The following is a 27,635-nucleotide window of genomic DNA, read 5'->3' as shown; positions in this document are numbered from 1 at the left end:
TTTATACTAGTTCTACATTTTTAAGGTATAAACAGTTAGGCTGTCCAGTTCTTTGGGTTCTTTAACCATGGTGGCTCACTCACAGGATGATCACGCCCCAAGTTAATTCTCACTCATTTATTGAATAGGTCTCATTTGTTTATTAAGTTACTATGCATTATACTAACACAGCATAAATGTTTACTGGGTGCATTTATATTTAACCACAGGGCATCATATTTGTTAGTCACACATGTCTGCTACATGGCATAATTTGTATTGTAACAAAGTCTTGTGTCTCCATGTAAACTCAGGTATTAACTTGTTCCCAGCTTATGAGATGTGTACTGTGCTGCGTTTGTTGATAAACACTGAAAATCCAATGACAGGAAAAACCTGATTGCTGATGCTTAGCTCTTTGTTTAATATTGACCATTAAATGAGAATAAAGTCTTATCTTCTGATTGGTTGTTGTTCTCTACCTATATTAGACCATTTAATAACAAAACCATATGATTTTTTTAAAGTTACTGTATAGCAATGTACAGTAGGGCTGTGCCACGTATCATCTGTGACAATACCAGTATAATTTTGTTTTTATTTTAAAAACACTATATTATTAATTTTTTTTTTTAAAAAAGGTCATCTCGCAATATCACTGCTATAGCATGCACTCGCCATGCACTCCCTAGTGCACACAATGACAAGACAAGCCTGGACATGTCTAAGGGAGCCACAAGAGCAAAAGCTGAGTGTCAGCCTCTTATAACAATGAAGTACCCAAAAAAACCACAAAAGAAAACAAAAAAACCTCCAACAACCTTTGCAAAATATGCAAAATTGCTCCTGTTAAAAATGGAAACAGCAAATTTGTTTTGCCATCAAATACAAATGGGCTAGAAAAGAGGAGATGTTAGCAGCTGGCAATGTTCAACCCAAATGTAAACAAACAACTCTACCACGCGTTGCTGGAGCACTCACTAGCTACACTCCATATAACAGGAAGAGCTAACGGTGAATGGAAATTACCGACATGATTATATGGTGGGAAAGCAGCACTTTACGCAAATGACTAAAACACTTGATTCAAGATACAAAAACCCAGGCAGAAAAAAATGCTTCACTTTATGTGAGAAAATAGTGCAGCTTTACTTTAGTTACTGTTAAACTAAAATTTAGAGGGAATACACATGAGTGCCATCTTTGCGCTCATGTTACATTGTATTGCTGTGTCACTACTATTGCACTCTACGGCCCCTTTTCCATTAGTACCTACTCGATCGACAGGCCACGCTTTTCAAGTGGGTCATAGTACCTGCTTGACCGGGGTTCCAAAGCGATCTGAGCAGGTACTAAAATGTGACATCGTCAGACTCCATGCCACCGATTGGCTGCAGTGGCGTCACTCGATGACTCATCAGAAGGTCTCGTTCACGAAAATCAAAATGACCAATTTTGAAACCCGGCAACAAGGGAAATGGCTACAAAAAACAATGCTGTGGTCTCTGCGTATGACAAAAAGCCAAAGACTGAGCTGCAGGTATATTATCGCCTCGGTGTCCACCTTTTTAGCATTTGTGTCGCATACTAATTACGTCACAGAACGCTCGACCGCGCTGCTTTAACGATGACCACGCAAATTGGGTGGTACTTGATTGTAATGGAAAATTAGTCGATCAGAGGCGCAAGACGTGAAGTCGATCCAAGTAGGTACAAATGGAAGTACAAGGATCAATGAAAGTCCCCTCACCGCCCCACATCATCAGAAATGTAGTAAACACATTTTCACATTGAAATACTGTGATATAATTTTGACAGTATATCACGTTCCCCCTAATGTAAATTATTTGTAACACAGTAGTGGCTTATTTTATTTATCTGGGGCATCTACTTTTTTGACACTACTTCACTGGCATGACTGATCTTTTTTTTTGTTAAATCTCTACAACCTGACGCATCACTCTAATCAGGCAAATAGACCCAAGCTACACAAGCAAAATGCTGCATGCTGCCTACCAGAGCCACTCACCCTAGATATAGGGGGGTTTTTTCCTCCAATTTTGGAACCGTAATCTGTATTATTTAAGAAATATCACCATAGATTGCATAGATATTCTTCCTAATCATGCCACAGCCTATTTTACACTAATATTTAAGATTGTTAGGACAAAAGGAAAAATAATGTAGCATTTAGTAGGGGAAAAACAAAGTAACAAAGAGACACTATAATGTGTACAAACATCTCTTTATGAATATTCCAGCTGTAAAACATACCACTTAAAGAACTTCACTGTGAGGTGGAAATCTGAAACTGCTTTTCAGCAATTTCTACAAAACACTTATCACCAAGACTGCAGTTTGTTCCAACAATTCATCTCTGTAAATATGCTCAAATTTAATTTTAAGACAAAGGCATCCCTGACTCTTTGCAAGACGTTGAGCTTTTAGCAAAAAGTACACCAAAAAACATTAAAAACAAAATAAAAATACATACAGTGCAGTTAAACATTCAGGTTTGTTTGCATACGTCTGCACTCTCCTCTGGTACGCAGCAAGGACAGATGTGCCCTGCCGTACCATCACAGGACACAAAGGCCATTTATCTGCCAGAGATGACAGCTTGCGTGTGGGTGTATACATACCACACACACTGCTTCAGAAATCACAGTTGAAGCAGTAAGGATGTGGAAATGGTAGCTGCACCTTACTCACACTTTAACAGTGGCGGTGAACCGTGTAACGTAAAAAATGACTATATTCCTTTGGGACAGTGCAGTCACATCTCAACATCACTAAGACGGATATGGCTCCTTGTTTCCCCAACTAGAGACACGTGGCTACCTTTGTCCCAGAAGACATGGATGGCATCATGAATCGAATAGTTAATGTAATGATGCACTGCTGCTAAGCAACATGGGGGGCAAAAACAACTGTTCTACATGCACATGTGATGTGTTGTGTATACACTTGAGACTAACTGGGAGTAATTTATATTCACTGTTATATCAAACTCAATTATGCTTAGTCTTAAGCAACACACGTCACCTGCAGTATCCACAACCAAGAGTACCAAATAACATATCTATAGCATATGACTCAGAGGAGGATCAAGCATATACCAGGTGTTACTGAGCAGGTAGGACCTGAGCTGCATGACCTCTTCACTACCACCAAGACCTGCAAAAGTTCATCTATACCAGTGACACTCAAAAGAGCTAAAAGGCAGAAAATAAACACCCTAATAAATCAAATTAGGATTCCACAACTGTGACACTCTTCAATATCAGAAGCATGTCTAAGATACATCCAAGAGCCTCACTGATAACACAATATGACAGACGATCTGAAAATTCGGATTATGCTGGATACTCCAATTGCAATTAACTGCCAACAAAAATCTTTGATTAATTAACCATTAGCACTCCCTGCACATTCCATGTTCCCACAGTTTCATGTATACTTACGTAAAATCAACTGAAACTAACAATACAGTCCCACAAACAGGTCCGACTTGCCAGTCAGCAAATCCACTGGGAGATGGCTGAAGGAAACCAGTACCACAAGTCTCATTACCTGGGACTGCACAGAAAATAAGTTCTGAATTTTAATGTCCAAAATCATTGATCAAAATGGTGTAAGTATGCCAACCACTGCTACTACATATGGTGTCTTATTTACTGCTCTCTGGGATTAGACAGTAACACAGGAGTCACGTAAATAAATTCTACGTCAGATGTTCCATCTTTGGTCAAGCTTTTCAACCAGCTGCTTAAAGCCTCCCTTTTTAAACATTTAAGTGTATCATTAATTTCCATCCACAAATGTTTGGTTGAATAATTTTTCACACTAGCTGCATCTCCTCCTCACATACCTTCTTACCCTGGTTGTACACAACAGTGTGTTTTTGCCTTAAGCGGCAAAACAAGTTTTTCCATTCCCACCTTTGCAGAAAATTATTTTGCATATTTAGCAAAGCATTTTTAGAAACAAATTATTATGATTTTATTAAATCATATTCAGAATCTAAGAAGGGGCTCTCACTCTCAGACATACCTGGACTTGTCTCATTCTTGTGCACTGTATTACTGATATTGTCATATGACACCTGTGACGTAAAACTTTATACCAGTATTATCTGCCAAGACGGTATTGCACAGTCCTTGTCTGAGCTCATATTACAGACATTTTAAATGGTAACCAATTATGCCCTTAGGTTAGTAAAATATTTGCTGCCAAAGAAGAACACATTCACCCAACAAGATTAAAAACAGTGCACTTTGTTAAGAATGCACTATCCACATGTCTTTGCCACAGACCATAAATAAAGGATGGACAACACCCATTTATTTGTAGCCTACAAGTATTGATATTCAGACATTCACCATCTTGGTTGCCGGTTAGACCTAACTGCCAACTACAAAGTAACACATATGTGGACATGGGTAGACCACAGGGAGTCCATTTCATATTTCAAACATTAAGATCTAAAACAACAAAACAAAACCACCCACCCACCGCCCAAAAAACAACAACACTTTTATGAAATTACAGGTTAAATACAATGGACAGTTACTTAACTACTCATTTAACATGGATATTGGACCAGCATTTTGCAATTAATGCATCCATGCTGGTGTAAACAACATCATGAGGATTCATCTCTTATATTAAAAGGGCACTGTCAACAACAAAAACCAAAATGACAAGAAAATGAGGAAGAGGTTAGATGAGCACCAGCTAGTGATTAGTTATCTGTGTCTGTTTTCTCAGGAGACTGTAGAGGATGAGTGGATGCATGTCTCTCTCATTTCCCCCAGAATAATAAGGCCTGAGGGCAAAGTAGATTTTAGACCGAAACAAAACACACACAAAAAACGCAAGTGAGTGAGACCGGATATCTCTGATTCCCACACAATTTGAATTATAAAACAAATTAAAATCTTTGCGCCAAGGCCTTTGCTTCTCAAATGCCACAAAAAGGGCTTGTGTAAATCAATGCATTCAATAAATGTACAATTCTCCACAAGTGGCGTGTAGGCTAACAATAAACCTGCTATCTGGGCATGTAGTGCAGGAGGGATAAAATACAGTTGCGTAAAGGCAATGGAAATCTTGTGACCTGGACTGACACATCACGTTTTATTCTCAGTCGGAGCTTCTATTGTGCCCAGCAGTTCACAGAGACAGATCAATGGGAAAAGCTCATACCCTCAGGTAGCATGCTAGCCTCTCATCTCCAGCACTGTAATGATCTCTCCCACTGGGAATGGACCCAGCCAAGCAACACATTAACAGCCATTTAAAAAAAAAAACAAAAAAAAACTGGGGCTTTTCAATTGTGTCCTTAGGGTTCAGTACAAGGGGAAACAACAATTATACTATCCAATAAAAGCAATACAACTATAGATTATTACTGTGCAATAAAAGCCAATCAGCAACTGTTTCATATGTAGCTAAGGGGACCTGGACTTTGTAATATTAAACTTAAACTGCCAGTTACCATACTGTGAGATATGACCAAGTGATGACCTTAAATTAAAGCAATTACTACATGCCATCACGAACACTTTTTTCCCTTCGTTAATTTTGGTTTTTTATAAACATATTTTCAAAAATGGCACCTTCCCTTTCCTTCAGGATCTATATAATCTTTGGGATATATAAAAAAAAAATAAAAAATAATAGTAATTATGAAAGATGAGGCTACCTATGCTAATCTGTGCACCAGGCTAGGAGTGGGGGCAGGGACCCAGCTGAGGTGGTGCCATGGTTGGGGGAGGGAGAAGGGTGCAGAGCGCATGTGGTTAGCTGAGCCATAATCTCACTGTACCCAAGTGAAAAATACTCTTCCTTGTCTTCTCTCTCTCTCTCTCTCTCACACACACACACACACACACACACACACACACACACACACACACACACACTCACACACTCTTCGTCCTTCCCCTTCTCACTCTCTCACACACACACACACACACACACACACACACACACTCCTCAGTTCTTCTGTTATAGGCTCGCCAGCCCGTAAGTGTGTGTATGCCCCTACTGGTTGTGTCCTGAACGCCAAGGGTTAAGCCCCTGCCATTTTAACGCCACTGACAGATCAGACCATTAGGGTGTTACCTAACAAAATGGAAGCCTTTAACCCTGAATCTGCCAGACTGCTTCTGAGTGAGTGTGTGTGTTGCTGTGTGTGTGTGGGTGTGTGCACAAATGAGAACCGGAGCCACACAGAGCCCTGTGTGTGTGCACATGTCTCCACCTGGATTCTCCCTCAGCAACATGACGACAAGGACAACAACAGTAAGTCCAGGTAAAGGAAAACAGACCTCTGTACATGATCTCTCTCACACACAGACACAGAAAGGCTGTTTGTATGAGGAAGACACTTACTTTTTCATGTATTCTCATCAAGACCGCTAAGAAATAAGTGCACACATTCTCACTGCCCACATCTCATCTGGATTTTGATAAGAATACACAGACAGAATGTGCAATTAAATAAAAAAAAAAAATACATTAAATAAAGAGCAATCATTTCACACAAATAACAGAAAATGATCTGCAGGGCCTCAAGTATCAAGATCATCGAAATCACGAAAGACTAAGAAACACTAACATCTCAGTTAATGCTTAAACAGTCTTCTCAAACTCCTAATCACAAAATTACTGGATACATTTTCAACCATTAATGTTTACTTTCTATAATAAAAAGGAATCACTAAATGTTTTCAAAACTCCTAGACAGGGATAATCTCCAATTTCAGCCAAATTGCTTCCAAATGGTTACTCCATAATCCTGTAAAACCAGAAGCACATACCCACATACAGAAGGAGGGCCAGGACACACGCAGACTGCTATCAGATTACATTTCTCAGAAATGAATGGTAGCAGGAAGTGCCCAGAGTACAGGGGGGGGAAAAAAGAGCTTAAAGGGTGATAAAAAAAATAAATAAAAAATACAGTGTCCCAACATCTACAAGCTGAGTGCAACATCTGTGCACAATGTTAAAGAACACAACCAGGTAAATTATATTTGGGTTTTTGAGTAGCTATACTTCTGAGTTAGAAAAACAAATCATCAGGTTTCACAAGATCTTGATTAGGTGGGGTTCAAACAACAGGAAACCACAGGAAATAAAACATTTTGAAGTATAGCTGAGAAATCAAAATGTCAGTAGGCATATTCAGGCTGCACTTCAGACATGAAAGAAAACGCATCTGAAGCAAAGATTTGCACAGGCATAACACACGGCAGTTACAAATTTGGTTATGTGAATGACTAGACCAGCATTGAAAAAGAAAAACTGAAGTCTTACACAAAACACAATCACCACACTAACCTTCTCATTCATACATCATGCATGGAGGAAAACTATTGTTAATTACTCTTTGGCAACTTGTCATTTTCCAAGAAAAATGGAAATGAAAATGCTATATGGATGGGTATGATGGCTGATGTGCCAGAACTTGTTAGCCCTGTTGATTGAATGATACAAATAAAAGGAGAAGCTCAAAAACAAGAATATGGCACCCATGTCCTGTCTCTTTTTCCTGATATTCCAGAGTAACTTGTTTGGTACACAGGAATCTAAAACTAAACCAGTACAACAAGGATTTTCTACCTTTGGAGGATCAACCATAATCTAGCATCTAAATGATGGTAAAAGTTTTAATAAATTTTTTTTAAAAAAAGGATATAAACCACATTCACAAATGAACTCCCAACTACATTACAAGAATCACTCCATGACACTGAAGTCTCAAAGTAGCTCACAATAACAGATGTCCAATTTACACATGCTCTTAATACAGGAAATAGATGAGGGTTGTGTAAGGGCAAAGGGTGACCACAGTTGTGAATTCAACCAGTCCATTTCCTGGATTATTCTCACATCACCATGAATTGGTGCAGTTGGACTTAAAACTGTCTTTAATTTGCCATCTCGTACAATGTCCAATCCGACTGCATAAGACACTTGTGTTCGCCTATGCACTTTTCTTTGGAAACGTTCAGATGTAATATCAGGAAACATTCAGATGTAAAGAGCATGTGTGAAAACAGCTTTCAAGACATTCACTCGGTTTAAGTATGTGCAGCTCTGTAATGGTCAATGGCCCACCCCCCACCACAATCACTCGGTTGGCATACATCTTTGACCCTGCTTAAAGTGTGTGTGCGTGTCTACACCTAGAGGTACAAAAGGGATTCAAATTCAAAATCTTTCCCTAGTTGACCCTTTCAAAATTACAGCATCAACACACCCAGAATCCACATTAGGTGCGTCATTAAGCACGTCTGTTCGACTTTTTAAACCACACCCAGTATCTTGTCACTCTTTAGATGGCCCCACATATTTGGTCAGATTCTTGTTTACTTGTGCTATGACAAGTCTGTTTACAGGTGGGAGGAATATCATTTAAGTACTAAATGACAGGAGGCGGGGGTGTTTACATGTAGCTGGACAATATCATGTTGCAGTTAGGATATGCATGCAGTTTGCATTTAAAACCATTGAATTTAAAATACCTCACATAAGTGCAGGTAAAATGGGCAAGTGCTCTTTTAAATTGAAGGTAAACCTATCATTATCCTTTATATAATCATTATATTTTTTAACCTACACACAAATGCTCATGACTAAAGTATGCCGTTTTAAGCCACACTCCACCAAAAGTGTTATCCCCAAGTATCAAACACGTGACCTCTGTGAAAGGCCTCCATACTAAAATTTCACTCTGGTGCCACTCCTTTATGTGACCCCCCCCCAAAAACAACAACAACAAAAAAAAAAAAAAAAAAAAAAAAAAAAAAAAAAAAAACGAGAAACATGTTAAAGCACATGATTAACAGTTTCAAATGGCTTTTGAATACACAGATACTACATGCGGGGTACAAGGGTTAATCTCTTCTGTTTGATTGGGTTCATTTTGACCAATTTCTCACTTTTTAGATTAGTTGAGTAGGTTGATTATTTTTCCCTTTCATTTATTAACCAGTAAGACCAGTAAGCATGTCCCAAGCAGTATACATAGTTGGAATAGACACTTTTTGGTTAGCATCTTCTTTCGTGCATCTGCCATGTTTTGCCTGTGTGAAGCACTTTCAGAGGTGTTAGGAGCAAAGTATGACTTGACAGTATGTTTAAGAACGTGGTTAAAAAAAATTAAAAAAAAAAAACAAAACACAAAACACCCCAAAAGGAAACCGCATTCTGATGTTAGCTGGCAGCATTAGGTAGGAATCCAGGAATATTTCTCCCAAAACATCTGTATCACACTGATACTGGCCTTTGTGGACTGATATAGGATTATCTGCAAATAAGATGACATTTAACGGATGTTAGTGGCATGTGTTTCTGTTGCGTCACATCAATTTTATGCTGCCTGAATGTTCAAAGAGTGTGATAAGGAGGTAAAAAAATGAAGTAGGAATGACACTGAGCTTCTGGAATGATAACTTCACTTTTATGTAATGAGATGTGGGATAAGACAATGTGTGGACCATCTCCCAGTACTCTGACACAAAGATGAACATTTGAGAACCACTTTTACAATCATTTACTTGGTGTAACACTACAAATTCCCTCTGGTTTTCATCCTTTTCCCTTTACAATCCCTATCCACAGATGGAACTTTACAAACATGATCCATATCTACTACAGAATCCGGACTCTGCAAATCATAACTTGGGTAAGTGGCCACGCTGTTCAAACTTCCACAGCCAATGTTATTAACCTTCGTTTTGATTACTTTTATGCCAGGCAGATAGTGCACTAATGAAATGACATGTACACAGAATTCACCCAATTCAGCCATGTGGCAGGAAGTCAGCCAGAACCGTTTGTCCCCTCTTGGACTCATGCCTTGATGCAACATGTATCCAAGTTGCCGGCTGGTCTGCTTGATGCACTGAGAGTTCGAGAACTGTCACGTTAACCCTGCCCCCATAATAGAACCAGCTGTAAGAGCCAGCCTGACAGAGAGGGAAAAAAAAAAAAAGAAAAAAAAAAGTGTATTTCATAAACTGCCTTCCTTATAATGGAGGCGGTACCCCTTTTAGGCAACATACTGTTCATGTGGGGAACCAAAGAGAAGCATTATTTCCATTAGCATTTTTGAAATGTTACTAGATACAAACCAAGTAAAAATACCAATTCTTGAGAATACGTTTGGGTGGAGAAGAAAAAATAAGTATTACCTAACCTTAAATTAACTTAGGATGTTTAGTTGTGTAAGTGGCCAGTCAGACAGCATGTATGTGCTACATGTAGGCAGCTGTTTAGGCAGCATCCAGTGTCTGGGAAACCCCCCCATGAAACGCATCTTACTGTAAGTGTTGCATGAATTCAAACTAAGGAAATGTGGTTGTAGCACACAGCAACACTGAAGAGGAGCAAAACTGGACGCTCTCACTCAATACTACATGGTCATGCAGTAGATAGTTATTTTTAGAGAGTTTAAGTAGAGATAGGAACATACTGAAACCCACAATACATATCAAAACCTATGATGAAAAATGAAAAGTTACATTTTAGTTTCTCACTCATATCTCAAGGTTCTTTCTTTGTCATGTAGTATAAAGTTTAAAGAGGAATTCAAAAGTCAAAGGGGTTAATTCCATTAAACACAGTGCCAAACTTATCAATCAACACACTGTACTTTAAACTGTTTGAGTGATCTCATTGCAAGAATATATGCATGATGGAGTCCAACGGGGTAAACAAGAAATCATTCAGTTCAAACAGTGCAGGATTCCTCTACAGAGGCCAAAGAATTCCCCAAGGCCTTTGGGTGGGAACCCCTGGCTGATATGTTGATGGCTGTTCTCCAACATCTAGCACAACTACCAGCAGAAAGACAATTTCTTAGAAGAGCTTAAAAAAATAAATAAAAATTAAAAAATTAAAAGAGAAAAAAAAAAAAACACAACACACACACACACACACACACACCCACCCTGGGTCTACCCAGCTGATACATCACTTCAAAATATCAACCAATGTAACCCTAAGAGTCATATTACATAGAGGCCTTTAGGAAAACAATGCAAAATTAATCTTATTGCGGCAAGCAAAGGATGCAAAACTGTCAAGAAATTGAAAGCAAGATGGCAAAGGGAACTACTCTTACACCACAGGACATCAATTTTCACTATCTGCCGTCTTTTAATTCACTTGTGAGTAGATTACCTCTGATGACATCACTGAGACAAAAAAAACAAATAAAACAACACTCCCTGATCTTTCATTCACACAATGCTTGACAGCAGATAGGCGATTGATTCTACTGAGACTTCATAGTTTCACCAGCACTTCCTGTTAGCCGTCTCAAAATGTCTGGCCTCAAACTAAACCTGACTGACAGCTGCATTAAACTGTTACACTGGGCGATTGAGATACTATTAACAACCCTCTAAAGGTATTGACTAAGCCCATTTAAAAAAAAAAAAAAAATCTGTGTTCATGAAATCATATATTCTTTCATATATAATTTTTTGTTTTGTTTTTTCATTTAAAAAAAAGCTCTCATCTGAGACATTTCATGCCTTGAATAGTCTCAGATGTAAGGCCACACCTTTGCCTCTCTCATTACGTAGAGATTTACGACATGCAAACTAGTACCTGCCTCTGACCTCAGCTGCACTCATATTCTCTTGCAAGGTGAAGGGAGAGACAGCAATGGTCCACACTCTGGGTGTGTAGTTGAGCAGAAGAGCAAAAAACAATGCTAATTTATAAAACAGGAAGCACATGAAGAGCATGGTATTCAGGCATGCCAGGAGAGGGGAAAAAGTGACACAACACATTAAAATATGGATATATTTTTTTAAATTCACAAAAACTGGACTATATCAGACAGTGAACAAGCGCTAGCCAATACGAAACTAAAGGCCCATCAAAATCAAAACATTTAAATTAAACTTATTAACTTTAAACTGTATGCAGATGTACGTGTTTCAGTCTTTAATTTCCTCACCTCTCATACCTTTTGAATGGGGTGTTGTCATCCACTGCCAAATTAAAATGTGGATCTGTTATTTTGCTTTTGTGGCATTCAAGAATTGAGAAAAGTTACACGTTTATAGCACCAGTGAAATCGATCAAATTGCATTTACATTCTCAAACATGGAAATATTGAAACAGTGAGCACAGAAGAAAAGCAAAATACAGTACAGGGCTAATAATGTTGTTCTGGTATCAATTTGGGCATCAAGAATCGTGTAATCCTACTGGTGTTGGTACCAACCAGTACATTTCTGGTATAGTGACAACTCTTGTTTTAAGGTGAAAATGTTCAGTTGTTGCACCAATTGTTTATCTAATGACTGGTATTATAAAAAAATAAATTGCCATTATATACAGTTAAAGACTTTTAGTCTTAAACACCTCAGTCAGATATGGAATGTGGGAAGAGTTCAGACACACAACCCTGAAAAGATGTATTGCTTATAGTCACTAGAACAAAGACTAAGGATGACGACTAAGAAAATCTTTAATTTCATTAACTTACTGTCTATTGTCATCATTAAAAAGGCTGCAATACCTTTTAGTGTTTTTGTGATTACCATAAATTCACAATACAATGTAACGATGGTAAAATAAAATCAAGACCCTTCATTTGGAACCATTAAAATGATCATAACTATGGGCAAAAAAAAAAAAAAAAACTATTCTGATGCTTTACTTTCATGCTAAACAATTCACAGATTTGCAAGAAGGAACAAAAAAAACTGTAAAACTGTTACAATAAGATTAAATTCCAGACACCAGCAAACTCCAAGGCTAACTCTAACCACAATAAACTTAACAAGGCACCCTGGAGCCTTGAAAATGGCAAAAGCAAAAATATATTTATGGTTGGTAGAAAATAGACATGTATCTTAAAATGGTTCAATCCCTGTGTGGCAGAATATGAGAGGATCTCGAGTCATGCCTGTCTAGTTACATCATGGGCCTTGGCCATCATAAAATGCAAAGATCACCCCCCACCCCCTACGCAAAAAAAAAAAAAAAAAAAAAAAAAAAATCACTAGCCAAGAGTGCCAACTGTTTGCTTGCTATAAACAGTAGGCTACTTGCACAGCATAGGTGGGGATAAATGCCCACTGCTGTTCAGCTAAGGAGACACACCTCAAAGTCAGGTGAAAACAAAACTAACTTACCCACTGAAATAACATGACCCACAGTTCACAGATTGCTGTAGATAAGGCCCCCCCCTTTAAGCATAAAGAAGCCTCCGACACTAAGACCAGGCAGCGTGACTGCAAGGCTTGATAATTAAGAAGCGTCTCACAATTATCCTCAAATGACTAAAATAGCAGGAACGCCTTTAAACGTCTGACTTCAACGGGAAAAGATCGGTACAGCAGCTGGAGAGTGTGCCCTTAACCTGACTGTAAGACGTTTCATGTCATACATTAAGTGGTATGATTTTTATCTGACTTACACAAACATCCCTATTCCGGTTTAAAAGAAGAAAAGTATGCGTTTAAGTTTACCACGGTTTGGTGTGGGTGTTTGATACCAAGCTGTCGTGGACACACCAACCCGACGGAGGCATTACCGTCCACCATTACGCCTCCATAAAAAGGCTTTTCACGGTTGAGCTAATCTGACAAAGTTCTTAGATCAATGGCTCATAAAGCCATAACCATGCCCATCTGCGATTAAAAAGGCACAGCGGTTTAACATTATCCGGTGGCAATACTGGTTATGGTGTTCATAAACTTCAGTGACTCAACTTTGCCCAAAAGAAAAGCTGCCCATTTTCAACTAACCCATCAAACAACAACAAGCTATCGCATGCTAACGTTAACTTGGCTTGCCAACAACAACCTGTCCATCTGTCCGGCTACTAAACCAGCGGCTAACTATCACGAGCTAACAGCCCATTGTGATTAGCAGCAGTTTCAGAGATTAGATGAAATGGGCTCAACCCTGCAGCCCTTGCTCCTTTGAGTATTGTGGCAAAAATGTGATTTTTTTTAGCACCGATGTCTGTGCAAATAGCGATACACGACAGACAATGAAACCGACCCCGTCTCAAGTGAGCAGCTAGTGTTACAAGGCTAGCTAAGGGAGCTAAGTTAGCCTGCTAACGCTATCTCCACGGCCACTAGTCTGATGGCAGACAGTCGCTAAATTTATTCACAAACAATCGAGCGTTAATTACATACAGAAAATGACAGTTTTACATCAGCGTTCTGCAGCTTCAACCTAGGTGAATAAACACACTCACTTACATTATTTACTAATATCAGTGCATCCATGTACAAGTTTCGCTGGGAAGTTTGGTTAATATTTCTGTACTTTCGAAGCTGGTGCACTCAGTAGGTAAGTGTGTGTATGTGTAGCGACACACATACTATTACCTTGCATGTTAGCTGAGATCAAGCTATGCTAGCTAGCTTAACTTAGGTTAGCTGAGCTAACACCGAAAGAGAAACTTCCGTCGTCGTCATGTTTTAATTGAAAATTAAAAACCCTAAATTACGTTACATACTAATGAAATACCGCTGCGCGAACTTACAGAGTCTAGGAGGATCTTGGCTGAATTCCCCCCGTAATTTTAAGTTGTCTGTTGCGACTGTTTAGCTGGCTTCACTGTAAAAAAAAAAAATCCCGGGGATCCCCTCTCCTCTGTCCGCTGCCACTCCGGCTGCCAGATAATGTAATGAGCCACCACACAGGCGGCGTCATGCTGCGTTCATACACACCTCGGAAATGCTAAGAGCTCAGAGAAAAAGGAAATGATGCGTTTGAACACACTCCACTGACGTACAGCAAAAGAGGTGAAAGTAAAAGCAATTGCAACACAATTATGGAATGAGAACTTTAAACAATTAGACCGACATTAAATCGGTGTATAGAAATAATAATAATTATAATAGGAAGAAGAAGAATTGCATTTTGATGCTTTAGCAATATTGCTTTTAGAAACATGCCGTTAAGCATATTTGAAATGAGAAAAAGACTACCATAAATATCACAATCCACTTTCTGAGAACTGATTATATTATACCATGTTTTATGTATTGTTAAAAAAAAGTTTGAGTCTCTAGTTTCATGTAATGCTTTCCTGGAACGTTTCCTGAAGGTCATATTATTCAGCAGCACAACTCCCCAGAGGTCATCTGAAAGTCTAACAAACAAAACCAAACAAAAGACAACAAAAGGTTTTTGGAAGTTTACTTCAGTTCAACAGTTAAAACCCTTTGGGGGAAGATTCACAAAAGACTTTCTATTCTTCAGAGAATAAATAAAAATTATCTAGTCAATATTTTCTAAAGCTTTCACACACAAAAAGAGAGAGCATGTCCCTGAAATATTCTTTAAAGGTTGAAAACAGCTTTACTTTCAGGGAAAATATTCTAAAATTTATTTTATATTTCACAAAGATACCTTTAATAGTCTGCTTCTACAGTGGGATTTACAGTAAAAAGAGATTGTGCCATCATTTTTACGGTAGGGTCTGAACAGATATAGGTGTTTCACTATACAAGCTAGTTCCTGCTCTTCAGACTGCTCATTTCTGAGGTTCTCTGGGTGGCCAATTGCTGAAGTACAGTCCTGAGACAGAAGCACATCATGTGACAAAGATTATCCAGGCTACTAATCTACTGCCATAAGCTTTGGAGCTGTTGTGTGAATTTATAATTGTATGCCCTTTAACTGTAAGCATGCAGACCTGTTTAACCTGACCTCATAATAATCCCCTCTGACTGTCATTTCATCTGTGAGATAATGGTGACCACAATGTGTTTTTTTCCGAAGCAGTGGTCAAAGTTTATCACTATTTCAGCTGCTCTACAGGCACTGTTACATGCAGCAAGAGTCACAGAAGCAGCCACCTTGCATTGTCACACTTTTCTGTATTAACTAATTAAACAGGTGCAGGAAGAGATGTAGGTACAAAGGTCCATACAAGTTGGATAGCTACACAGTTAATCCTAGTTAAAGTCAAGCCTTTGTCATGCTTTGAATTTGTGCTTTGAAAATCCCAAAGGAAACATAAATGAGTAAGATTATACTTAGCTACACACAGGCCTCATAACTTGTTAAAGGCACTTCTGAGAGATGCAAATGAACATTTTTCCAGTGAGATTGCAGGACCCTTATTCAGTCTTATAATCAGACAAAAAAAGGAGTGGCAGTCTTAGTTTAGAAATTTGAGAAAAGGTTTGGAAGAATTATTTTAGGTCAAACTGCGAAAAACTACATTTTAATTTTAACTCTGAAATTACATGTAGATATTGGATGAAAACTTTAGCACCATCTAAGGGTTAGTAATAAAACAGACTAACACCAACTCTTACCACTACAACAAACTATAGGTAAACAAATTATTGTTCTGGGAAAGCATTTATTACATTGCATGTCATGTGGCTGTTACTTTGACACCTTCCACCCAACTAAACATTGTTGTAGAGCAAGCAACCTCACCATAAACCCAGCACACTGCAAAAAAGTACTCAGGAACATTTTAAGGAAGACAAAAACAAGCCCAAGGTGTGGATTGAGTAGTTGACTGAGGAGCCAACTGGTGAGCCCAAACCAAGGATGACCCAGAGAATTCACTGTCAACATCGAGAGGACACCCCAGAGAAATTATGCTCACAACCCAATGTGTCATAACTATCAAAGCTGCACCAGGGGGAACTATACAAAATTAGAGAAGTGGTTTTGACATTATGGGTGATTGGGTGCATGTGGCATAAGGCCTAGCTTTGCTTCCTACTATCTAAAAGCATATAAAATATGCAAACAATGCATTACCATTCAACACAATTAACTCTAGCACACCCAGTACTTGTAGCAGTATAAGTCAATGAATATAATGTCTACAAAGTGAGGTAAAACAGTCAATTACAAAATTTCAATCATATTTTTATTGGAAAATTATTGAAAACAATGTAAGAATTAAAAACATAGGAACTGGATAGAACATAGCAAGTACTTAAGCTTAAACTGTGTCCTTACAGAGTGCTTTAAATACCAAGCCTCAAGTTACCTACACAGGTTAGCTAAAATAATACATATCACACTTTACTAAATTGACTTTATAAAACGTCACTGTACAATAAAAGGTTCAACAAGTGGCAAATCTATACAAACATACTGTAAAGAAACCCCTTAGTGGAACTATCAAGACAAATTAAAATAGAACAAAATAAAATAAATTCTTTTTTTTTGTGATATCTGAAGATTACTGAAGGCTCCAAAAGTTAAAACATGATTTGTAAAAAGTAATACATCTACAGGAATTTATATATTATGCAACTTCCAAAAATACATTGCTTAATGTGTGTGTGTTTTTTTTTTTAAACTGCATGTGGCAAACCTCGTGGCCACCAAATCACATAAATTCTACAAGTATTTAAACACTGTTCGTTAACAGACCAAGCATCTTCTGCACAGTGGATTCTGCAGCAATGTATACTGTCAATTTTCAGAAGGAAACTTTTTCAAATTATTATCCTGTGAAAATAAATTACAAGGTTTCTATTTTTTCCTACTGTGGATTTTGTGCAAAAAAGTTATCTACCAAGAGTTTATTGTTAGCAGGTCAAAAACTATCATACAGGGAATCTGCATCAGTAACTTTCATGCAAGAAAAAAACAAAAACAAAAAAAACAGTATTCATACAAAAAAGGCAAGATGTAAAATATTTACCAACAGTTACAAAAATAGCAAGATGAATAAATTAATTTCTTCTACATTTCTTTACTGCCCACATCTCTCCTCTTGGTTTTCCAGCAAATGGAAAAGAGTCCTGGCAAACGTAGTGAAAAGCAAAGAAGCCTTTTACCATGTGTCCTTCACTCCTTTAAATCAACAGAGAGCGTGAAATACCTTTACAACTGCAGTTGTAATTTTTCTACAATATTAAAAAATATAATAGCAGTCAATCAGGAAGAAATCTCCAGAAGCTGATAAAGTGAAGGCCCAAACTGTCATCTGTTAAATTCCTTTTAAGCTACAGTGGTCTGGATAGCGGGTTGGAAGGGATCAATTTGTTGCTTGTGATAATTTAGCATCAACAGTCACATGTTAGACAGGAGGTTCCTTATAACAGGCTTGCAAGGCTGGTTGTTGGACCGTTTTGGGCTTGGATCTGGACAGGAGGGGGGCCATCAGTCCACTGAAAGAGAGACAGAAGTAAACCGTTAATGCAGCCATACACCAAAGCGCCTAGCCTCGAAAAGGCCATTATGCGTCATATTCAAGGTCACTGTTTAAACATTTTTAAAACAGATCTCTTGAAAGTCACCAATGAAATCTGCTGAGTAAAATTAAGTGTTAATGTACAAGTGGTAATATTTTAGTGTATAATAATGGGACAAGAATTACATCGTCTCAAAGACTTTTCTTTTTTCTTTTTCCTGTATTTGTCTAGAACTCAAAAATCCATCTATCATGTTTACTGAAAGATCCAATAAACATACTGGGTTTTTCCTGGCTGAATAACACCGCTCTTCAGCAAATCACCAATGAAAGATTATTTTTCTTCAAAATTAAATGTAACATTTATTGAAAAGGAATGAAGCTAATGCGTGATTTTACGTTTTGCAACACATCAAGACTCAAACTCAGGTGAAAATGTTTGAATTTTAACCAAAGCAGTGGTCAGCGATCAGTGAGAGACTCGGCTTGACGAAAATAGCAAAATTTGTGTCTTCTTAAGTTCTTATTTAACATTTGAGAACTTCCAAGTTAGTTAGTGTCACGACTCAAACAACGAGCAACAAGCCTATTGTTAACTAACATGAGCATACCATTTTGGAAATGGTAATGGGTATTTTTGGCTTCCTAACAGTTCAACACCGCTTGTTGCCTTATTTGTAGCATTTCCCACACAAGAACCTTTAAATTGTGTCAGGCAACTGTCTGTCTGTCTCTCTCTCACAACACTGCAAAAACATGTAGATTTATGTCAGCCATGTGATCAATAAGAGCTTCTCCTCATCCGTTTTAAGCCATTTGCTAGCAAACAAGTGAAATAACGTATTAATTATCAGCACTAACACTTGACCAGTTCTCCACTGGTTTTACCGAGACCACAAATCAGTTTCTCACTGGTGGATATTATTGCATTTGATCCTTTCCTATTCAAAGCCTACCAAGCTAATAATTCAAAGCTGTAATCCGTCATTTATCCACTGATTCGCCAATTTACCTTTTCAACTAGTTCAGTCAAACATACTGTTTACGCGCCATATTTCTGCAGACTGAGCTTAACCACATCCCTCATGTTACATCACGACCAAGTTCTGATGCATACAGATGCATTGTGCACATTCTTTTTATTTCTGGCCAACAGATGAACAATAATAGAAATATTGAGCTTGAGCAAAGTAACCAGATGTAAATACCAAATATTTTTATCATGGTCTTTGTCATTTTCCCTTAAGGCCATAACCTTTTTGATTTGAAGCTTCTTTTCTTTTTGTTGCAAGAAAAAAAAATTGATAAAATATTAATAAAACAGTGTGATAACAATAAACCTAGGACACTAAGTTGCTTTAACGTACACTGATGAGGTTATGCTCAGGAAGGCTGCAGGCAGCAATGTGGTCCTGTAGCAGCTGCTGGGAAAAGTTCTGGTGCATCTGGGCGGCTTCATGGGCATCCATGGTGTTCCCAAGAGCCTTGTTCAAATCTGCAAGCACAGCACATGGTCAAAACCTTTAAACACAGTAAACTGTGATAAACTCAAAAATGTTTTGCCAAGTAGTCTACACGGATTAGACTGTCTGTGCAGCTCTAAAATAACAAATTATGTTTTACTGAGAAACAGGAAAAGGTCATTCTCTACCTTTCAACAGTGCTGAAGACCAGAGCTGAACTGACATGTCTGGGATCTTGCTGGCCAGCTGCATTGCAGGTACAACCATGTTGTTACTTTCCTACAGAGAAGACAGAAATTTAGAAAATGTCTGCAAATTTTCTGCAAAGCGTAGGTTTAAAAATACAATGTTCATTTATTTGTACAAGAGTAATGAGGACCCTTCAATCAACACAATGACTTAATTTCTGCTCACAAATGACAAAGAAACCAAATGCTAAAACGGTTGTAGCTACAGCCATCAGCTGAGGAAGAGTCAGCTTTTAAACATGTTTAGCAGAGATGGCCAGAAATTACTGAATCATTTATTTCACATTTTAAAATATTCATGTGCATATTGCAGTCTTTCTCTGTTAGTTGTTTTGCTTTGCCTGAGACTCAACTAACAAGCAGAACTATGCTTTTCTGTATCGACCAGCAAATGCCTCAGTAGCCAAACTAATGTTATGGGCTGTCACGGGTCCATGCAAATTTGGTTAAGTACAATGATTATGAGAGCAGTTTCATAAACCAGGACAATTTATCACTGTGAATTCTGTTCCTTTTATGGGCAAAATGTATAAACAGTTCAACGAATGAGGCTCCAGCTGCAACATTAAACAGCAAAAGGGGAGTGAGATTAGACAGGTAAGCCATTTTTCTCTTACTTTGTTCTGATTTAAAAATATGAGATAAAACGTTCTACTTTAGTGACCATATTCTTCAGATCTATCAGGTTACCATTAGTGTGAGCGTTAGCCCCATTTGCCAAGTATTTAGTCTTACTCTGTGGTTGCCCAGTACGTAGAAGATGTGGCCTAGCAGAACAAGGGAGCATGCCGTCAGTCTGTTCAGATCCTCAGCATTAGACATCTTCAAGGTTTCTCTTAGGAACCGTCTTCAACACAAAGAAATAAAATTATGCAACAGCGCAGGGTGTGTTTTGGGGTGTGTATGCTTGAAACAATGAAAAAAATGTGCCATACTTTGCCTCGTTGTACCGTCCCTGAAAGAAAGACAAGAGTCCCCTGATGTAGAAGGCAGCAGCGCGGAGGCAGTGGGAGCTGAATGAAAAGAGAAAAGTCAAAGGGTGTATATTTCAGAGTCTGAATTAGTATTGTCATTTCATGCATTTTCTTGTGTTAAACATAAAACATGGCTCTTACCTTACGGGAAAGTTATGGTCTGGGTTTATTCTCTCAAGAAGGCTGTACAGCTGAGGAAATTAAAAAAAAAAAAGAAAAAAAAAAAGAAAAGAAGTGATGTTAAGCATTACAAATTCAATAACAAATCTTTTTATGCCCCTTTGTCTCAAAGCCATAATGTTTATTTTTGAGATGACTTTAATCTCCTAGATGTGGTAGAACTGGGATAAAATGTAGTTCTAACTATGCTAAATGAACATTTTTCCTTTGAAAATTTAACTCATCAGTGCTCCCTGGTGGACGGAGAATGTAATGGCAACACCATGTTTACCAGGACGGGACAAAAGTATTTATTCAGCCAGGCATTGAATTAACCCACAGCTCACTACATTTCACTAATGTACTTAAAAGCGGTAACTCATTATTATGAACGGACCTCCTGGTGTCGGTTGCCTTCCCTTATGTAGACGCTGGCCAAGTTGGTTACAATGTATGTCCACAGTTCCTGGTGTGTGGTGAGCTGAAACAGAAGAAGAAATGTGGACAGATTTTAGATGAGAAAAGAAGTTGCTGCAAGACAGCATTGAAGCGTTTGAAATGGAGGAACTTTTTCACAATTCTAAATTTTTTTTTGAAGGAACAGGTACTTTAACATTTTTTACATTAATGTTAAGTGAGAGCTTAAAAGCACAAAAACTGGGTGCTTTCAACCACACATCTGCTTTCCAACTCTGTAATTATAACCAAACCCATGACAAACAACAAGCACACAGCTATGTTCAGGGCCTCCGTCTTGTTGTTGTTATTGTAGCTGTTGCTATGTCAACTACCCACTGGATAATAAGTCACATTAGCATTCCTATCGGTGGTGGATGTGCAATAAGGGGGAAAAAATAGAATAAATAACAGAGACCTGTAAGCTATGTAGTTCTCATGGGAGCTGCCCTGTAGCTAGCTACCCACAGGGAGTCCCTAGAAATGTTAAGTCTAAATGCTTCTTATAAGACAAGAAGATACGAGAACTGTTACAGTAACTGAGGAAAGAGTGCCCCCCTCACCCAAAACATACAAATTGTCACATACTCACCCGCAAGGCTGTAGTAAACTGTGCTTCTGCATTATCCATACAGTTTACTGAGATACAGTACAGACCCTGTGATATGGGAAGGACAGAAGAAGACATCTTTTAGACTGATTATTGAAAACAAAACAGGAATAAGACTAACGCTTTTTTTTTTTTTTGCAAGTCATTTTTAGAGTTCCTTAAATATGAAGCTGTGTTCTGTAACTTTTGTCTTGTATGGTATTGGTAACACTGATTACGTTCATCAAGCACAGAGTTTAGACAATTTAAAAAGGGCTTTGGCTGAAAATGCTCACCAATAGTGTGTGAAGCTGAGCAGCATGGTTGGTGAATAACCTGGGGGACTGTTGGCACAGCTGACACACCTGTGAAATCTAGAGGGACAGAACAGAGACTTCATTTTCACAGTACCATTTAGGTATGCAAATTATTTTTAAATATAATCTGCAACAAAAATACGATTCCAGAGGCACTGGACATGCCTCTGGAATTTTTGACTTTAATATATGCTCCGTCAATCTATTATACTTTTCTTGTTTTCTGCCACATATACTGTCAAAATGATGCATGCACATGTTAAGCATGGCCAAAATTTGAAATAATGATGTCAGTGTTTATACAAAAAGTCAGTCGTCAAGCTGCTCTACAACCTCAGTTCCCAGGGAAATTAATCAGAAGAAAAGCAGCCTTAAATAAGGTTGGTTTTCAAATGGCTTGCTTCATATAGAGGACGCACAGAGGGGCTGCACCAAGGTCCAATAAAAGATATAAAAAAATAAAAACATTCTTTTGAACAGTGAATTCTGTAAAGATACACTAGAAGAGTTCAGGGATAAAAGGCAGAAGGAAGCATAATAGCATGCTTTGAATAGAAAGCAAAACTCAAGAACTGGCCATAGAGACAGAAACAATATACCTCTTGTAATGCAGTGGCCTTGTGGCCTGTGACGAGTCGGCACATGATAATGTGTTCCAGTAGAATGACTTGAAAGGTAGATAGGATTGGGCTGCAGTCCAACACTGGAGCATAAAAAACACAAGGACAAATTTACAAAAGTGTGTTATGTAAAGCAGTATACAGGTGTGTTTTTTGTTTGTTTTATAAACAGTGTGAATATTTTTAACTCACTTTTTAGCTTCTCTAGTTGCATAAGAGCTTTGTCTGTGTACTTCTGGGCTTTCTCCAGATAGCCTGCTTGCATGGAGTGCATGACTGTCACCTGTAAAAAGAAAAAACACTGCAGTCAAATCCCTTGCAAAGCGCTAATATGGGGGTGGGGGGGGTCCTCCCAGAAGGTTATTACACAACCATGACTCTCCCAGTGAGAAGCATTGTGTTGCATGGGGCTCCCACTATAGTTGCCCCCCTCCAAACTGTAGTCCCAGAAGCTTTCAAGCTCTACGCTTTTGATATCTACATTTTTAAATGTAGTTGCGTTTTCACTGCAAATTAAAGCTACAGACTACCTGCAAACTAGCTGGAAATATCTGCGTCAGTACTTGAAAAACATTTTACAGCAGATGTTTGCCTTGGACTGTTAACGATCTCACACCATGTGACCAAAAGCAGACAGAACATTGAAAGGACTAGATTTATTGGTAATCAAATTTGTAAAATAAAGAATTTTGCAACTTTCAAAGAAGTGCAGCACAAGACAAATAAGGATCATTAGATCACACATTTATCACAGATTTTCCTCTTACGCCCTTTTTGGAGACTTAATAGTGTTTATACTACAAAATATATATGGTTATACGTGTTCCAGTCCACTGTGGCAAATGGTTTAAGTAAATGAAGCGAATATAAAATATGCATATTTGTGGTAATTTACACTTTTATAAAACCCATTTGAGATGCGACTCCCCAAGACGCAATCACATCAGAATGACCCTGTTTGCACTAAAAGCCAAGTGTAAACAGGGTCATAAACTGCAGGACGACCAAAACGGACTATATACATTAAAAGTTTGAAAGCTTTTAAAGTAAGAAACCAAGCTCTAAAAGTCATGCTGAGGTTACAACTTTAAGCGAATTTCAAGTTATGGAAAGAAACACGCCATTACCAAATATACGAGGACACACATGTGCTCCTTGGGCAGCCAGTGGAACAAGTCAGCTGGGTTGCTCGGCAGAATCTCATCATCGTGGAGTGTGGAGATGGTTTGGATACACTGCTGCAGCTGCTTCAAACACGGCTTCACGCTCTTCACCTGGATATGTTCATTAACATCTGTCATACCTCTTTGCAGCATTTAGCACACAGATATACCTCTCCCTATGCCACTAAAATCAATATTTGAATGCTTTGAAACTTTCATAATCCTACCGATGTTACAGGAGAAAGCCATGGCTTACAAATAATCTGCAACAGAAATCTCTTGCAGGACTCTGAAATGGCAAATACTGCGACTGTCAATTGCACTGACCCATGCATGCAGTCTGTGCAATGGGTAGGCATTTGTTGAGTTTTGTTTCAGTCTTGTCACCATAACCATTAAATGAATCTTATCCCAGTGCTCTGGTGGGATAAGCCAGAAACACTTATCATGTCAGCATTCTGGACTGAGCATTTAGTAAGGCTTTAACAAGCTTTTAAACCTTATTAACTAGTTTTTAATCAAATGTAACAGATGACTTGATACACAAAGTTTTTATGTCCTAATAACCACTGAAGTTGAAGTTATAGCTCCCTCCACATTTATTCAGATAACAGAATAACTGCAGAGTAGCAAGCCTTGCTTTTCCAAGTCTTTTGCTTAACGCAATTTCCTCGTACCTGTCCAGCATCCAGGTAGTGTGTGACCTGTAGCACAAGGAAGAAGACCCTCAGAGACTCCTTCTGGATTGGGTTTCCCTGCCAGTTTTCCACTATAGTTCCACATAGTGTGAGAAGAGGATGCACCTCCCCAAGCTTCCTCTCCATTAGCAGCAGCTAGAAGATTGGAGAATATTAACACAATCAAAACTGCACAAAAATGCTTTTTGTTTATTTTAACTTGCACTGTAATGCCATTAGCATTGTGTTTAAAAAACAAACAAACAAACCCTGAAACAAAACAACAAAAAACAAACTTATTGTATCCACTATTTAATATAGTGTGTATTACAATTGTATAGCCGTACAAAGTGAAGTATGACAAAAGACTCACCATTCCTTTACTAAGGAGAAACAATGCCCTAAAAAGCAAGAACAAGTCAGGTGAGTTTTAAGAAGACTGACAATCTGATTTTTGTTTCCTTACTTCACTAATACTTTATTTCTCTTAACACAATATCTGTTTCTATGTCGGAGGAAATATGCAACTGAATCAGAACAGGTTAAGCGATTATGAAATGTATTTGGCATTATTTTGTACAGCACTTTTTTTCCCTTTTCTTTGCTAAATGAACCCCTGTATATTGTTTACATAATCAAAATAAACCGAACACAAACAAACAGTTTAAATATAAAAATCTGACAAACATGTATGACATATCCTTTATTTCACACCAGCGTCTGTGTCAAAGTAGGACAGTGTCAGCTGTGTTGTCAAGAGTTTCATAGTCCACTTCCTCATGACTTTTTAAGAGACATAAGAAACCTCCAGCTAACCGCTCAAAGCTTTAAATGCAATTAACAGAAAACAGAACCATCTATTTACCTGGTATATTCAGAGCCCACCACTCGGGCATACTCAGCTCCAACTCCCAAAAGGTCACATGCTGACACCAAGTCTTTCTCCAGTGTATGAAGTTGCTAAGAGACACAATTAAAAAACTATGAATAAATGAAAACAATGAATGAACACAGTTATCTACTGGGACGTTTTTTTTGTTTTTTTTTTAAATTTCATTATAGACACAAACTCTAGACTCCAATAAAATCTAACCAATATAGATCAAACAGCTTTCATACTGGATTTATTAAGTTTATTAATATTAAGAGTACACTATTATACCTGCTTATGAAAATATCTCGCATGAGTGAAGCGATACCCTCGAGGGAAACATTCACACTCATTGTACTTAATACATACCGCCAGCTGGAACAACAATCTGCAGTGCCAGTATGGTGTTTGTTGTGAAATCTGGATGGCTTTGCGCAGCAGGGGTTTTGCAGAGTCCACCAAATTCTGAAAATCGATTTGCAGGATCAATAGTTAAAAGTCAATAACAAAGACAACAAGGCATATCTGCTTTTTTTTTTTTTTTTTTTTTTTAAATACAGATATTAAAATGTCCTAAGGTAAGCAGTAAAAAAAACGAAACATTATAATGACCTTATCTTGAATTAGAATGGCTTACCTGTTGGCAAAAGAGTTCTGACAAAATGCTGGCAGCTTCAAACTTGACATCTTCAAACTGAGGAACTTGCTGAGATATATACCACTGCAAAGCAAAAGACAGAAAATGTTGGCGGCGTCGCATTTGCTGTCGTTTCTGACAACATTAAACGCTGATAGTAGCCTTTTAAGCTAACAGCAAAGAAAGAGCGAAAGTCTAAGACTCGGACGGCTATCTAACAAACAGCTGATCAAATCAGACACGAACTGACGTTATTTCTTCATCCCTTTATGAATCAAACCTTCCCGAATAAACAGCGATTTAAAGACTTCCGCCGTTCACCGTTTTCGCTCCCTGCGGCCTACACCCGTCCCCTTCTCCACAGCATCCCCGCTCTTTCCCAGATCAAACGTCCCTCACCGCTTTCTCCAAGTGGTTGCGGGCCAGCTCGCTGTTCTTGGTGTGGTGGTAGAGAACCGAGCCAAGCTGAAGATGTGTTCTAGCCTCGATCCTCTGCGGGGGCTTAAACTGAAACACGGCCTGTAGACAGTGCACACAGAGTCGTATTTTGGGCGGACTGGAGGTTCGGAAATGCTCCGCAAAGCCTAAAAGGGCGAGGTACCAGCGCTCCGGGGCCTCTACGTTTGACGCCATTTTCCCAGACAACAACAAGTTTTTCAGCGTTACGGCCAGACTGGCGGGTTGCCAGGTTCGGCCATGTAGAAAGAGCTGCTCACTACTCCTGTTGGCGTTTACTCTGTTTAGTAAACCTTAAATTATGTTTGACTACTAACTAAAATCACGATGAGTTTATTAGAAGTGAAATACTTTATTAATTGCATTTTACTTAAGACACCGTTGCTTAAATATCAATATCAGGCTGTAACTCATGATATATTACTCTTCTTCAATATATTAAGTTTTCTTTCCCTGTGCCTGACAAAGTATGGTTTTACATATCAAACACAGCTAGTCCAAGCTCCCATGTGAACTCACAACACACTCAGAACATTAAAATAAAAATCTTCTAGGTTGACATGCAGTAAGTTATTTAGGGGGTAAGTTGTTTCCTGGGGGGATCGACTGATCAGTAGACAAATTATTTAATTAATCAATGAATTTGGAGTTGTTGTAAGTATTTGAGCCCATTTCCAAGTAGCACATTTGATTATTTCCTGTCTTTTATGTTAGTTTTTTTACAAGTTTGAGCCTGTTAGTCAGATAAACCGAGCAGTGTAAATAAATATCCTTAAAGAATGTAAACATTTTTTTCCAATAACCTGAATTAAATGGGACATTAAGGCGATGAAGAAAATGATTGTAACAGA

General features: G+C 38.2%; 2 protein-coding genes across 4 annotated transcripts in view; both read right to left on the bottom strand.

Moving 5' to 3' along the window:
* Positions 1-14,703, bottom strand: part of gatad2ab (GATA zinc finger domain containing 2Ab) — a 30,233-nt gene extending 15,530 nt beyond the window's left edge. The window contains exon 1 of one of the 3 annotated variants that reach the window (XM_005478990.4): positions 14,519-14,703. Coding sequence is in view for 1 of the 3 variants with exons in the window: in XM_025902670.1 (XP_025758455.1) it covers positions 14,232-14,233 (2 nt within the window). In the remaining 2 variants the exon portion in view is untranslated. Of the gene's footprint in view, positions 1-1,294; positions 1,544-14,231; positions 14,443-14,518 lie in introns of those variants that run through there. The other 2 variants (XM_025902670.1, XM_005478991.3) reach the window with 2 other exon arrangements.
* A 2,151-nt stretch (positions 14,704-16,854) lies between these two features.
* Positions 16,855-27,002, bottom strand: LOC100694478 (MAU2 chromatid cohesion factor homolog). Its single transcript, XM_013267162.3, has 18 exons — positions 26,728-27,002; positions 26,329-26,412; positions 26,061-26,156; positions 25,686-25,780; positions 25,194-25,221; positions 24,821-24,976; positions 24,108-24,254; positions 23,173-23,263; positions 22,960-23,063; positions 22,340-22,417; positions 22,047-22,112; positions 21,396-21,479; positions 20,981-21,030; positions 20,801-20,878; positions 20,601-20,712; positions 19,806-19,896; positions 19,522-19,649; positions 16,855-18,131 (listed from the first exon to the last, which is right to left on the bottom strand). Exons 1-18 carry the CDS (start codon positions 26,959-26,961, stop codon positions 18,057-18,059), a joined length of 1,797 nt encoding a protein of 598 aa, XP_013122616.1. The 5' UTR covers positions 26,962-27,002; the 3' UTR covers positions 16,855-18,056.
* Positions 27,003-27,635: the final 633 nt, after the last annotated feature.

This window comes from Oreochromis niloticus, linkage group LG23 (assembly GCF_001858045.2).
Source record: "Oreochromis niloticus isolate F11D_XX linkage group LG23, O_niloticus_UMD_NMBU, whole genome shotgun sequence".
Taxonomy (NCBI): Eukaryota; Metazoa; Chordata; class Actinopteri; order Cichliformes; family Cichlidae; genus Oreochromis; species Oreochromis niloticus.
The sequence above is the reverse complement of the archived record's forward strand: the minus strand, read 5'-3'. Positions and strand labels throughout refer to the sequence as shown.

Coding starts and splice junctions, on each gene's coding strand:
- LOC100694478 (XM_013267162.3), bottom strand. CDS start 26,961: ATGGCGTCAAACGTAGAGGCCCCGGAGCGCTGGTACCTCGCCCTTTTA. Junction 23,264..24,107: donor TGTGTGTCCTCGTATATTTG/GTAATGGCGTGT, acceptor TTCTTTTTACAG/GTGACAGTCATGCACTCCAT. Junction 20,713..20,800: donor GGACGGTACAACGAGGCAAA/GTATGGCACATT, acceptor TTTGTGTTGAAG/ACGGTTCCTAAGAGAAACCT.